This window comes from Malaclemys terrapin, chromosome 6 (genome assembly GCF_027887155.1).
Source record: "Malaclemys terrapin pileata isolate rMalTer1 chromosome 6, rMalTer1.hap1, whole genome shotgun sequence".
In the NCBI taxonomy this organism is placed as follows: domain Eukaryota; kingdom Metazoa; phylum Chordata; order Testudines; family Emydidae; genus Malaclemys; species Malaclemys terrapin.
In genome coordinates, this window is record NC_071510.1 from 57741570 (window position 1) to 57753998 (window position 12429).

The 12429-nt window shown below is 37.7% G+C and overlaps 1 protein-coding gene across 2 annotated transcripts in view; it reads right to left on the reverse strand.

The window, feature by feature from the left end:
* The window catches only part of SNX2 (sorting nexin 2), a 57215-nt gene that overhangs the window by 13564 nt on the left and 31222 nt on the right, over positions 1-12429 (reverse strand). For both annotated transcript variants that reach the window (XM_054032208.1, XM_054032205.1), the window contains exons 7-10: positions 7872-7950; positions 6682-6757; positions 5310-5423; positions 4980-5073 (exon numbers count right to left, since the gene is read on the reverse strand). In XM_054032208.1, the coding sequence (XP_053888183.1) occupies positions 4980-5073; positions 5310-5423; positions 6682-6757; positions 7872-7950 (363 nt within the window). The remainder of the gene's footprint in view (positions 1-4979; positions 5074-5309; positions 5424-6681; positions 6758-7871; positions 7951-12429) is intronic.

A 12429-nucleotide genomic window follows, 5' to 3' on the forward strand; every position in this document is an offset into this window, starting at 1 on the left:
CTCCCCCTTGCTCTCACAGAGATTGTGGAGCACACAGCAAGCTGCAATAACAATGGGGCTATTGGTTTCGCTGAGATCAGAGCGAGTCAGTAAGCTTCTCCATCTCCCCTTGAAACGTCCAAAAGCACACTCCGCCACCATTTTGCACTTGCTCAGACGGTAGTTGAAGAGTTCTTTTTCAGTGTCCAGGGCGCCTGTATAGGGCTTCATGAGCCAGGGCATTAGTGGGTAGGCTGGGTCCCCGAGGATCACTATAGGCATCTCCACATCCCCAAGAGTTATTTTCTGGTCCAGGAAGTACATACCTTCCTGCAGCTGTCTAAACAGACCAGAGTTCCTGAAAACACGAGTGTCATGAACCTTGCCCGGCCATCCTACGTTGATGTTTGTAAAACATCCCCTATGGTCCACCAGTGCTTGCAGCACCATTGAAAAGGTAGCCCTTTCTGTTAATGTACTGGCTGGCCTGGTGGTCTGGTCCCAGGATAGGAATGTGAGTTCCATCGATAGCCCCACCACAGTTTGGGAATCCCATCGCGGCGAAGCCATCTATGATGACCTGGAAGTTTCCAAAGGACACTACCTTTGACAGCAGTAGCTCAACAATTGCGTTGGCTACTTGCATCACAGCAACCCCCACGGTAGATTTGCCGATGCCAAGAGATTCGCGACTGACCGGTAGCTGTCGGTGTTACAAGCTTCCAGAGGGCTATGGCCACTCGCTTCTGGACAGTCAGGGCTGCTCGCATCCGGGTGTCCTTGAGCTTCAGGGCAGGGGACAGTAACTCACAAAGTTCCAGGAAAGTTCCCTTCTGCATACGAAAGTTTCGCAGCCACTGTGATTCATCCCAGACCTGCAGCACTATGCGGTCCCACCAGTCCGTGCTTGTTTCCCGGGCCCAGAATCGCCATTCCACAGCATCAACATGACCCATTGCCACCGTGATGTTCACGGCACGGGGTCCCGTGCTTTGTGAGAGGTCTGTGCCACTCTCAGACTTCATGTCCTCACTGCGCTCCCGTAACCTCCTCGCCCGATTTCTCAGCATCTGCCTTTGGAAAAGGTGGATGATAAGGTGCGAGGTGTTGACAACGGCCATAACTGCAGCGATGGTCGCAGCGAGCTCCATGCTCGCAGTGCAGTGGCGTCCGCACTGTCACTCACCAGAAAAGTGTGTGAACTGATTGCCCGCCAGCGCTTTCAGGGAGGGAGGGCGGGAGTGATGGTTGGATGACGACAGTTACCCAAAACCACCCTTGACATTTTTTTCCCCAGCAGGCATTGGGGGCTTGACCCAGAATTCCAATGGGCAGCGGGGACTGCAGGAACTGTGGGATAGCTGCCCACAGTGCACCGCTTCCAATGTCGACGCTTGCCCCATTAGTGTGGGCTCACAAAGTCGAATTACTGTCCTTAGTGTGGATACACACATTCGAGTTTGTAATATCGATTCCACATATTCGATTTAAGTACAATCGAACTACTTTCGTAGTGTAGACATACCCTAAGTGGAAGAAATCGTTAAGTACTGGGGCTGGAGAAAGTGAGGAAACTAAAAGGTTTCCATTTCTGTGCTTTGGCCTGAACTGTATACATTCAAATATTTCTCTTAAGCAAACAAATCAGGATGAAGATAAAACATTAATTTTTTTGAGAGGCAGTTATGGATCCTAGGACTCCAAATTTAAAATTCAAAACAAAATTCAAGATAACGGTAAAAACATTAGGCTCAAACGCCCAAGCATTGGCCTGCGAAGGCCAGCCTCTGTGTCTATCCTGTAATCCTGTTCTGTAAAATTCTACTCCTGAATTATGAGTAAAAAAAAAAAAAAATCTTTGATTATCATCTGTGTCCTGATGTATTCTGTGGAATTGACCCTCTGCTGCAGAACTATGCTACAGAATCTCAGCTTTCATTGAAAAATAAGTTTCTAGCCTTCATGGTTTTGAGAAAAATATTGAAATAGTGAACTGAGTTTAAAAACCATATCCTGTTGTCGTTGGGTGTGTAGACAGCCCAAAACAATAGCTCTAAGAAGCATTATCTTTCATCCTCACTCAGGGTCCCACGGACTCTCTGATTCTGTGACCACAGAAGTCACTATCTGCTCAGGCCAGGTGAGCCACATTTTTCTCTCTTTCTCTCACTCTCCAGCTTTTCCCACAAAGGGCAATTACCTGGCTTACAGTGCACTCATTGTACAGTTCTATGGAGCCAGGCAATAGAGCACTGAGGGGGTCAGAGCCAGAGTCCAGCTTATAGCCAGGGAGCAGATGGAGCCAAAAATCTAGATTGATAAAATAAGCTGCCTGGAGAACAGTGCATCATCTGAGGCCTTGGAAACTAGGGAAATGTGTAGCTGAGTGTGGCTATGCTCCCCAATCCCCTGGCACACACAGGGGAAAGGAAGTCAGGGCTGCCCAGAGGATTCAGGGGTCCTGGGGCAAAGCAATTTTGGGGGCCCCTTCCGTAAAAAAAAAGTTTCAATGCTATAGAATACTATATTCTCATGGGGGCCCCACTCCCCCCGGGCAGCCCTGAAGGAAGTTCTGAGCTAGGCTGACTGGACAACACTGCAAGAAGAAAGACCCAGTGAATGGAGCCAGGCTGCCTGGAGAGTAAAGCAAAAACTTATGCTCAAAAATGCTCAACTGAAAATATGTCTTTACTAGTTTTATATCAATGAGAAAGTTCAGCTATGAAGCACAGATGCACATGTTTGGAAACAGGGTGGAAAGGAATGAAGTTATTTCATAAGACAATAAATTAACACTGACATTGAGTTTAAGGGTACTTGCTGCAGAATACACACTGCCATCTCCTCATCCTCCACCCCCAATTATAAACTTCTCATGGTAAAGGGCGGGCAAGTCAGTTTTCTGTTTTAAAAGGCTGCCATAATCATATGGGTGGCACCTTTGTAATTAGGTGCACCTATATCAATATATGAAAGATGACCTACTTGTAGTATAATATGAATCCAGTAAAAGTTTATTATATTACAACATTATCTTCAAAAATACTTATACACATTTTTATGTTTAATTTTCTGCAAACCATTTTAAATAATAATGCTGTATTGAGTTAATTCGTACAAACAGGATTTGATAAACAATTGCCTATGTGCATGTTAGCTTATGTCACACGTAATCCATTTGGAAACTTGACAAAACTTATAATTAAGGTAACAATGGATTGTAAAAAGCAGCACCACATAAATAGGGCCAATGATAACAAAGGTTTGTAATTTTAAAACTCAAGTTTTCCTTCCTCTTTTCAGGTATTTAAATAAATACATGCATCTATGGCTTTTTCAAAAAATAACTTTGGTAGTTATTTGAAATTCTAGCAGCCACTGATCACACTCCCTATATAGTACCAAAGAAAGTTTCCGTTTTCATGTGTTCATAGCATCCTGAAATATTTATCTTTAGGGCTGAAGTTTTAACACCATCTCTGCCTGAAGATCAACTTTTTTTTTTTTTTTTTTTTTTTTAAATTTTTAAACATGAACAAAATTTCCTCATTTGAGATTTAGGAAAGCAATTTAAGATAAAATTCCACACTTCCAATTGTGGAAAAAATATTAATATAGGGTTACAGCAAAATGACTACTTTGAAATTTGGCACAAGGACTAGCGTGCATTTGGTAAAAAAGTTTTGAAACTTAAGTCCACCAATTTTTCAGTCACTTAGCATGCTCTGTAGACACTCTGTTAATGTTTGCCTTGAGTTTAATAAAGTCCTTTCCCATTTGACACCACTGTCTATTCTTAGCAGGCCTAACCAGCAGGTTAGGCAGGCACAGTGCCAGCGTTATGGTATGCACGAGGAAGAATACACATCATTAAAGGATTTTCCAGTGTGTTAATCAGGGACAAAGATTCTGTATTTTGTGTTTTCACATCTATCTGGAGTTTTGCTGCATTCTCAAATGTTACAATGTGCTGTAAACTAAGATTCTACTGTCTTAAAAAGGTTATGTTTTTATCTTTCTGTTAGGGAGACGTAGCTGATAATCTAAAACTGATACTCTATAGCACTATTAAGCCCAGTACACAAAAAACCTGTCTGGCTAAAGAGCTGCAATGGTTTAAGCTACCCCTTCTCTATCCCATTCACTTTGATAAGACAAAAAAAAAAAAAAAAAAAAAATCAGCTACTGACAATTTTTACTTTTAAAAAGACAAATTAAATGCCACGATGACTTATTCTCAGTTCAGTTGGCTTAATGCAAGGGTTAGTTTCAACAGCAGCATTTATCTGACCATGTTGCACGTATATTTACCTAATAATTTTTGTTCTCGTTTTGTTTAAAGATGTAAAATCATAATCTTGCTTTTTACACTGTAAACTATACATTTTAAGACATACAGGATGCACAACAAAGCATTTCTTGACCTATCTTACCTACACAGTCATTTTGCATCAACTGTTAAAACTTCAACCTTCTTCTAAAACAAGTATGTCCTTTGTAATTGCTTTACCTGTACCTGTAAGGATGACTGTTAAGAACAGAACTGGTAATCACCTGTAGAATAAACTTGTGTATCACCCATGTTTTGTACCATCAGCGCACAGTTCACTCTTGCAAAGCTTGTACTAATCAAACAAGTCTTCTTGAGAAAAGAATCCAATGCTATAATCAATATAGCAACCTTTAAAAATTCCCTTTTTAATGGGTATAATAGGAATTGTATACATTTGGGATAATAAAATGTAAGTTGAGGGATACAAAAGAAGTTCCAAAATGTTTGATAAGTTTAAATAAAATAATAAAGGTAATTTTAAGTTGGAAAGTTAGTGCATGTTTTGTATTAAACCACAGTATACTTTGAGTCTCTGGCTAACTTACCTTATATTAGTTGCAAGTCTATAGTAAAAATCAATTTAACACAGATATGAAATAGTTTGTTTTAATAAAATATTTTAACTCCTGGGCACTAAAATTAACACCCACATTAAAACAAAACCTACCTTTTCTGTGGCAGACCAAGGCTTCTACACTGGCATGAAGTTTCCTAAGTTGCTGATCCAGATTCTCAAATTGTTGCTGTTTTTCCTCAAACCACTGGCAAAAGATAAAAAAAAAACAAGCAGTACAAATGACGTTACCAACAACAAACTACATTCCTTGTTTTAAAGGAACAAATTAACCATGTACAACCATGGTGGTCAACTGATGCAGCTGAGAACCCAAGCCAATAAGTAAATTAATATCCCATTTTCTACTCCTTCAGCCTTAAAATGCAATTGTTGAGCCTCATTAATTTGTCTCATTATTCAAGTCGAAAAATCAGCTCTTACTGCATCCGATTCATTCATCTTGATTGTCATTTTGTTGACAGCGTCGGCAGCCTTGTTCACCATCCTCAATATTCCTGCTCCACTCAGAGCCTGGGTGTTAACTGCTCTTGGCAGCTGGAATTGAATGACAAATAAGGGCAAACAAACCGGTTAAAAGGCTGGAGGTTTAACTGGGCACAAGAGGGACTGAAAAGGATGTAGTGTTTTCTTCACTCTCATATATTTCAATATAGTAGAACCTAATTTCTCAAATTTACTACTTTTACATTCTCAGAGGAAAACTTAAAAATATAGACTTTCCATTTGCTTTTCTTCTGTACCTTTACATTTAGATGGAACAAACACCCTATTTGTGAAAAGTTGTTACGAAATAGCCAAAGGCCTTAACTGGCCACCTATATAGAGAGTACACTGCTACTAAAGAAAGACAGAAAAGCTTAGATATAGTATAAAACGATAAATACTTTGAGATGCTATAATAATATTTCAGTACATTATGAAAATCTTTCAGATAGTATCTTGGTCGTGTACAAATGAGTACACTGTATTTGTGTACATTAATTTCTAAATGGAAGTTAAGTCTTGAAACCTACCTCTCACAGGAATGTCATGAGAATTAGTATTTAAGTTATCCAGTAACGATGCACATGTCAGTGATGTGATTCTTTTGGTATGGTTGGGGTAACATGACTAGGATAATGACGTGGGCTTATTAGACAAGTATGTATTACAGCAGATACATTATGTGCATCCATAAAACAGATTGTTGTCATATATACAGTTTTTTTAAGTGTATTAATGCTTGTGAAATATGCTAGATTGATAGCACTGGTGACCAAAGTCCTCTATCCACAGAACAGATATAGTATGGCCAACAACAGTGCAAACTTCTCCATATTATCCCCACCAACAAACCTCAACCTTGACCTCAGGGGAATCCCATCTAGGGGTTACAGGTGAGAGGATAATTTTGTTTCCATGACAGTTTAATCCCTCAACTCTCTGCTGAAAGCAGCCAACAGCAGTGCCACGTGTATTTTAGTGACTTGGACATTTGTCCATTTGGAGCTGGGAAGAACAATTTATTTCCCATAAACTAGTGAGCAGTCAGGTAACTTCAGAGTCACTACCTACCTAATCTACATTTTAATAAGAGGTAAAGGCAAGAGACTCTATAGCTCATTGTTTTTGTACTTTGGGACATCTTATCCCACTGAAGATATAATCTAATCTTAGTGCACAAGAAATTATGGAACTAAGTCTCCATATCTAAAGATGAGACTATATATTACTTTGTATAAAGTACCATTATTAACTAGAGAATAGGAGAACTTTAAAAAAAACAAAAACAAAAAAAAAGCCACGTAAATACCTCAGAACTTTCCAAAAACTGCCTTAAATCAGGATCCTGTAACAAGGTTGGGTGTTTTACTGTTCGTTGTAGATACCTATGATTTTAAAGATTAAAATATTAGATAACTTAAAACAATTTAGTGCTCCTGACAGCACAGGAAATGTCCTTATCCACGGAGCAAGCAGCGTACAAGCTTCCCTTAATCATTCTGCCAATATGCTCAAGCCCCCTGTTGTGGAGGAATCACCTCTAAGGGTTAGAAGATATTTCAGTCTCCCTGCCCCTTCAATCCTTTGCCTCTCCGCTGTGACTTCCAATCATGTTTGTGTATGTTGTTACCTGCCCCTCCAACCCCCCAAAAAACTTAAGCTGATATCAAACACCCAGCATTTGGTGATCTGCCTGTGCCAACAACTATTATGAAAAATCACGAAGAGAAGTCTTGTTTACATATACCAAGAAGAGAATGTTACAAAACCAAAGCAACTGAAAATGGGAAGACATGGGTATGCTAAAGAAAAGCCAAGAAACCTAAGGAGTACAAGGCAACCAAATTTAGATTCATCCCTTGATGAGTGAAGTTATCAGTAACTGATGAATGAATCTACAGCTCTGATGTTTGCTTTCTTTTGAGAAATTTATTTTTTGCTTTTTCTTGGAACACAAAGATCTATTGCTGCTTGAACAACAGTCTCATGCTATATGTCCTGTCTTGTCCCACGGCCTTTTTTTTTTTTTTGCCAGTACCCTAGTAAGCCCTTTAGAGCAAAGGACCTGTCATGTTTGGCTCTGACTTAACAGTACTACTATACAGCATGCAGTGTAGTTATAAATGAACAATGCCATCTATATTATAGAACAGGTTGGACAAAACCTGTCAGGGATGATCTAGGTTTGCTTGGTCCTGCCACAATCAATATATTTGAAAAAGTAGGAAATCATTAAGGTATCATTCTCGTTCAAGTCTCTTTAGTATGGCATCCAACTTAACAAAAAAAAATTCTATTTACTTTTTTTTTTTTTTAGGTTGCAACTGAATTTAAAAAGTAAAATAAATTGACCATACTTTAGTCAGGAAATTCAGATTGTGTGGATCTGATCCAGCAGCTCAAGAACTGTACAAGCTGCTGGATCAGACTGGGCATATAGAGCCTACTTAGTACATGAATATACCAAGGGAATGCAGTAAATATAAATACACATATTACCTTTCTAGTGCAGCTCTTCTTTTTTCTACAAATTCTGTAGATGATGAATCTTCCTTGCCTACTTTAACCTTGGTCATGCCTTTGAAGAAAATTATGTGATATTGATTTTACATTACCATGAGGCAATCATGAACATAACTGATGTGCTTAGAACTATAAAGGTATTAAAGCTGACTTGAATGTTCTGCATTAAAGTCAAAGTTACATGAAAATCAGCACCAAGGCATACAGAGAAAGATAATGGATACTGTATGCAGTAAGCTTTTCTAAAAATTCCCAAACGACAAATTTCTGAAATCAAGTACACTGCTGCTGATAAACATTTTGGATATTTAAAACAATTTCAATTATAAAAAGTAGGGCTGTCAATTAATCGCAATCAACTCACGTGATTAACTCAAAAAAATTAAATCACGATTAAAAAATTAATAGTGATTAATCGCAGTTTTAATCATATTGTTAACACCACAATACCAATTGAAATGTATTATATATATTTTTTTGGATGTTTTCCTACCTTTTCAAATATATTGATTGCAATTACAAAGCAGAATACAAAGTGTACAGTGCTCACTTTATATTTTTTTTTTTTACTACAAATACTTGCACTGTAAAAAAGATAAACAAAAGAAACAGTATTTTTCAATTCACCTCATAGAAGCATGTCCTCTGGAATGGTGGCCGAAGCATGAAAGGACACACAAATGTTTAGTATATCTGGCACATAAATACCTTGCAAAGCCAGCTACAAAAGTGACGGGTGAATGCCTGTTCTCACTTTCAGGTGACATTGTAAATAAGAAGGGGGCAGCATTAGCTCCCATAAATGTAAACAAATTTGTTTGTCTTAGTGATTGACTGAACAAGAAGTAGGATTTAGTGGGTGTGTAGTTCTCTAAAGTTTTATGTTGTTTTGTTTCTGAGTGCAGTTATGTTAAAAAAAAAAATCGACATTTATAAGTTGCACTTTCACAATAAAGAGATCGCACTACAGTACCTGTCTGAGGTGAATTGAAAAATACTATTTCTTTTGTTTTTACAGTGTAAATCAACACTAATATAAAGTGAGCACTGTACACTTTGTATTCTGTGTTGTAATTGCATTCAATATATTTGAAAATGTAGAAAAACATCCAAAAATATTTATAATAAATTTCAGTTGGTATTTTATTATTGTTTAAAGTGCGATTAAAACTGCGATTGATCACAATTACTTTAATTGTTTGACAGCCCTAATTAAAAAAAAAGATCTAATAGAAGTCAGATGACTTGAAACTTATTAGGAACTCACACTCCACAGAGTTAAGTTGCAACTTCTATTTGAAAAAGTTTGCCACTTTATTGAATAGACTACTGTGTAGTGTATTTTCTTGCCCCCTTTTTTTTTTTTTTAATACTAATTCGGAAGTAAACATGTTTACAAATCCTTGCCATGTAAATATCAGAAACAAAACAATCATTACAAAAGTGAGTTTTTGTTTAAAAAGACATACAATAATATTAGCATCAGATCTCTCTTTTTAGTAGGGTGTTATATTACAGTGACAATCCTTACACCTATGTTACTTCTAGTGATTTTATTATACTGAGCTCCAATTACATATATTTAACAGAGCAGGCATATCTATCAAATGTTAACATTCAAAAAATTGGTCAGGTGTCTCCCTCCTCTCCCTCCCCCCCCCGCACAGGTGAGTACACTGAATTTTGACTACATGGTAACCTTATATCCAAGTTTCTGTCCTCTAATTTGCTTGGTTTGCAGTTGATGTGTGAATTTTCCATAATCACCACCTTCCTGTATAGATGGACTATTTTTCTCTCTCTCAAATGAGAAGGTACCACTAGCTTAGTATGACTCTTTCCCCTCAGAAGCCCCAGGAAAATGACGCAGTGATCCTTTGGTAACAAGCATCACAAATTGCTGAATATTTAATTACGAATGTCATCCCAATACTCTCTAATGACTGGACATGTCCGCTATATATGCATATAAATTTCCTCTTTCACCACGATTTCTCCAATATCTCACCCCCGCCCCCTCCCCAAGGCCTGCGTGCTGTGAGGTACCATTGAAATGGTATCGTAAAGAAGTGTTCTTTTATCATGCTACAGACTGAAAAGAGGACAAGCAATCTCAAGCTCAAACCCAGGGTAATTTGTCTATCCAGTTCCTTTTCCCAGCATGTCAGATATGGACTTTATTTTGGTTAGGGAAATTGTCTGCAAAAACTAATATCAATTAGTTATTTTTCCATTCCTTAATTGATCAGACACCATTGCTTCTATTCAAATGAGATTTCTGTATAAAACAGCTTTTCTATAAAGTTGAGAAACAAAGCCTAACTTGAAAGTACAGGTACAATGGGGGACTGGGCCAGTTAAAGTTGGTTTTGATTTCTAAGTATGTTAGAAAAGTTTCTTTACTGAATAGATGGCTAACCATATGTAATTCTGCATTTTGGCAGGTGTTAGACTAGATGACCCTTGCTGTCCCTTCTAATCCTATAGTTCTAGGATTCTGGGATTCCATGGCTCTCCCAATCTGTAAAGCTCTCTGGTTCATGATTTGGATTAACAATGGATTATTTGCAATGGACATCACTGGAGAGGAAAAAATAGTTTATTTCTAGTTCTATTCCAAATCCAGAGTAGTCTCCACTAAAAGATGTATATACATTTCTGGAAGGTGTGACTTTTTATTAATGCCTGGTAACATAGCGATATTTTCACTGCCACAATTTTCTTGTTCAATAGTTTGGCTGTGTCAGAGTCCCCCAATCCACAACTGCTTTGAGCTAACTGTTTTGACAATATAATAGAATATTTCAAACAGCTAATCCATCCTGTTTAATGGCTTTACTATACAAAGCACTGGTGCTCACTCTTCCCCACCCCCTTAATATAAATTCTAACATCCTCTGCATTTCCGCTAGAGTTTTTTCTAGAAGGATTACAAAAAGATTTTTAAACAAGAAAATAAATCCTGTGTTCATTCTGGACTGTGGCTATTCTTCCCAAACAAGAAATTGCATACTTCCCACAGCACTTCAGATCTTATTTTCATTTGTAGTACTAGTGATTTGCTATTTAAATCATGGAACTCTTCTAGCTTGAGAGTTGAATTCCCAGGTATCTTATAGAATTTGTTACCCATCTGTACCTAAATATTTTTGGAAGGAATGTCATCTCAGTCTGGCAAATTTACAGCTATCATTTAAAGTAAATTATGCCAAATCTGAAACCCAGATGCTTTCCTGCAGTAATAGATTTCTTTAGAAACTAATTTTAGGGAAATATTTGGTTCAGAGAAAAACTGTATTACTTCATCTGTTCATAAAGCTATTTTTGCTGTGTCCCTGCAAGTTCTATTCCAGTGATAAATTCACTGTTCCTTATCCTCTGTGCAAAATCTCCATGGCCAGTGCAAAAAAGGGGAGACTATGGAGATCCCTGCCAAGTTCCTCTGTGCAATTCAAACAGGGAAGATTTAACCTCACTAGCTCACCCAGCTGCTTTTGGGCTGGTGTAAACAGTAGTTATCCATTTAAGGATCTGAGGGTCAGCATCCATATGGGACAGGCCTTGACACAAAGTTTGACTCTATTCTATCAAAAGCTCTCTCTGCATCGTGATAACAAAAGAAGCGGATCTCTTTTTGATCTGGCATTATAGATGATTCCAAGCACTATCAGAATATTGTCTCACATGTCTATCTTTAGTTAATCCAGTTTAATCTGGATTCGTACAAACTGAGAACATAGACTGCAATCGGCTACCTACTATTTTTGCTAAAATCTTTGTCGATTCAGCAGTGATATGCACCTATAATATGAGCTGCATAAGGTAAGGCCTTTTCCAACTTTAGGGATAACAACAGTGGCTTCTTTCATAGGTTATGGAAGCCCGCCCCTAATGGAATAATATTGAAGGTACCTCTCAAGGGACATACTAATACTTCTTTAAATACTTATAAAATCCAGCTGGAAAGCTGTCAGGTCCTGGAATTTTTAACACTTTTCCTACTTGCTAACCTCTAAGATTTCTTCTCCTGTTATTTCTTTATCAATTTTGTTTGTCTTTGGCAACTTTGCTACTTCCAGATATTTCTGAATAACTTCAGGAGCTTGGAGTATCTGAGGCATAGAGGTTTTCATAATAAACAACCAAAGTAGCACATATATCATTAGAGTGTGTAACTGTCTTCTGTAGATTGTTTTTAATTGGTGGAATAATACATTGCTCTTGAATCCCTTTAAGCGTTTGAGCCAATAATTTATCACTTATTTCCTTTTTCATAACAAAATCTGCTTTGTATACAAGGGCCTTCAGTTAATTGTTGATACAATTTTTGAACCTGTGTATTTATGAAACTATTTTATCATCACCTATTCTAGTTCTATTTTTTCTTGAGCTCTTTTTCTATTGAAATGTTCTTCTTTTCAACTGGCTCTTAAATATTACTTAACCTGCCTCCTAGTGAAGACCTCTTTATATTATAGTGCATTTTTAATAATAATGACAGTCAAACACCCAACATTTTCATTCTATTACTTTT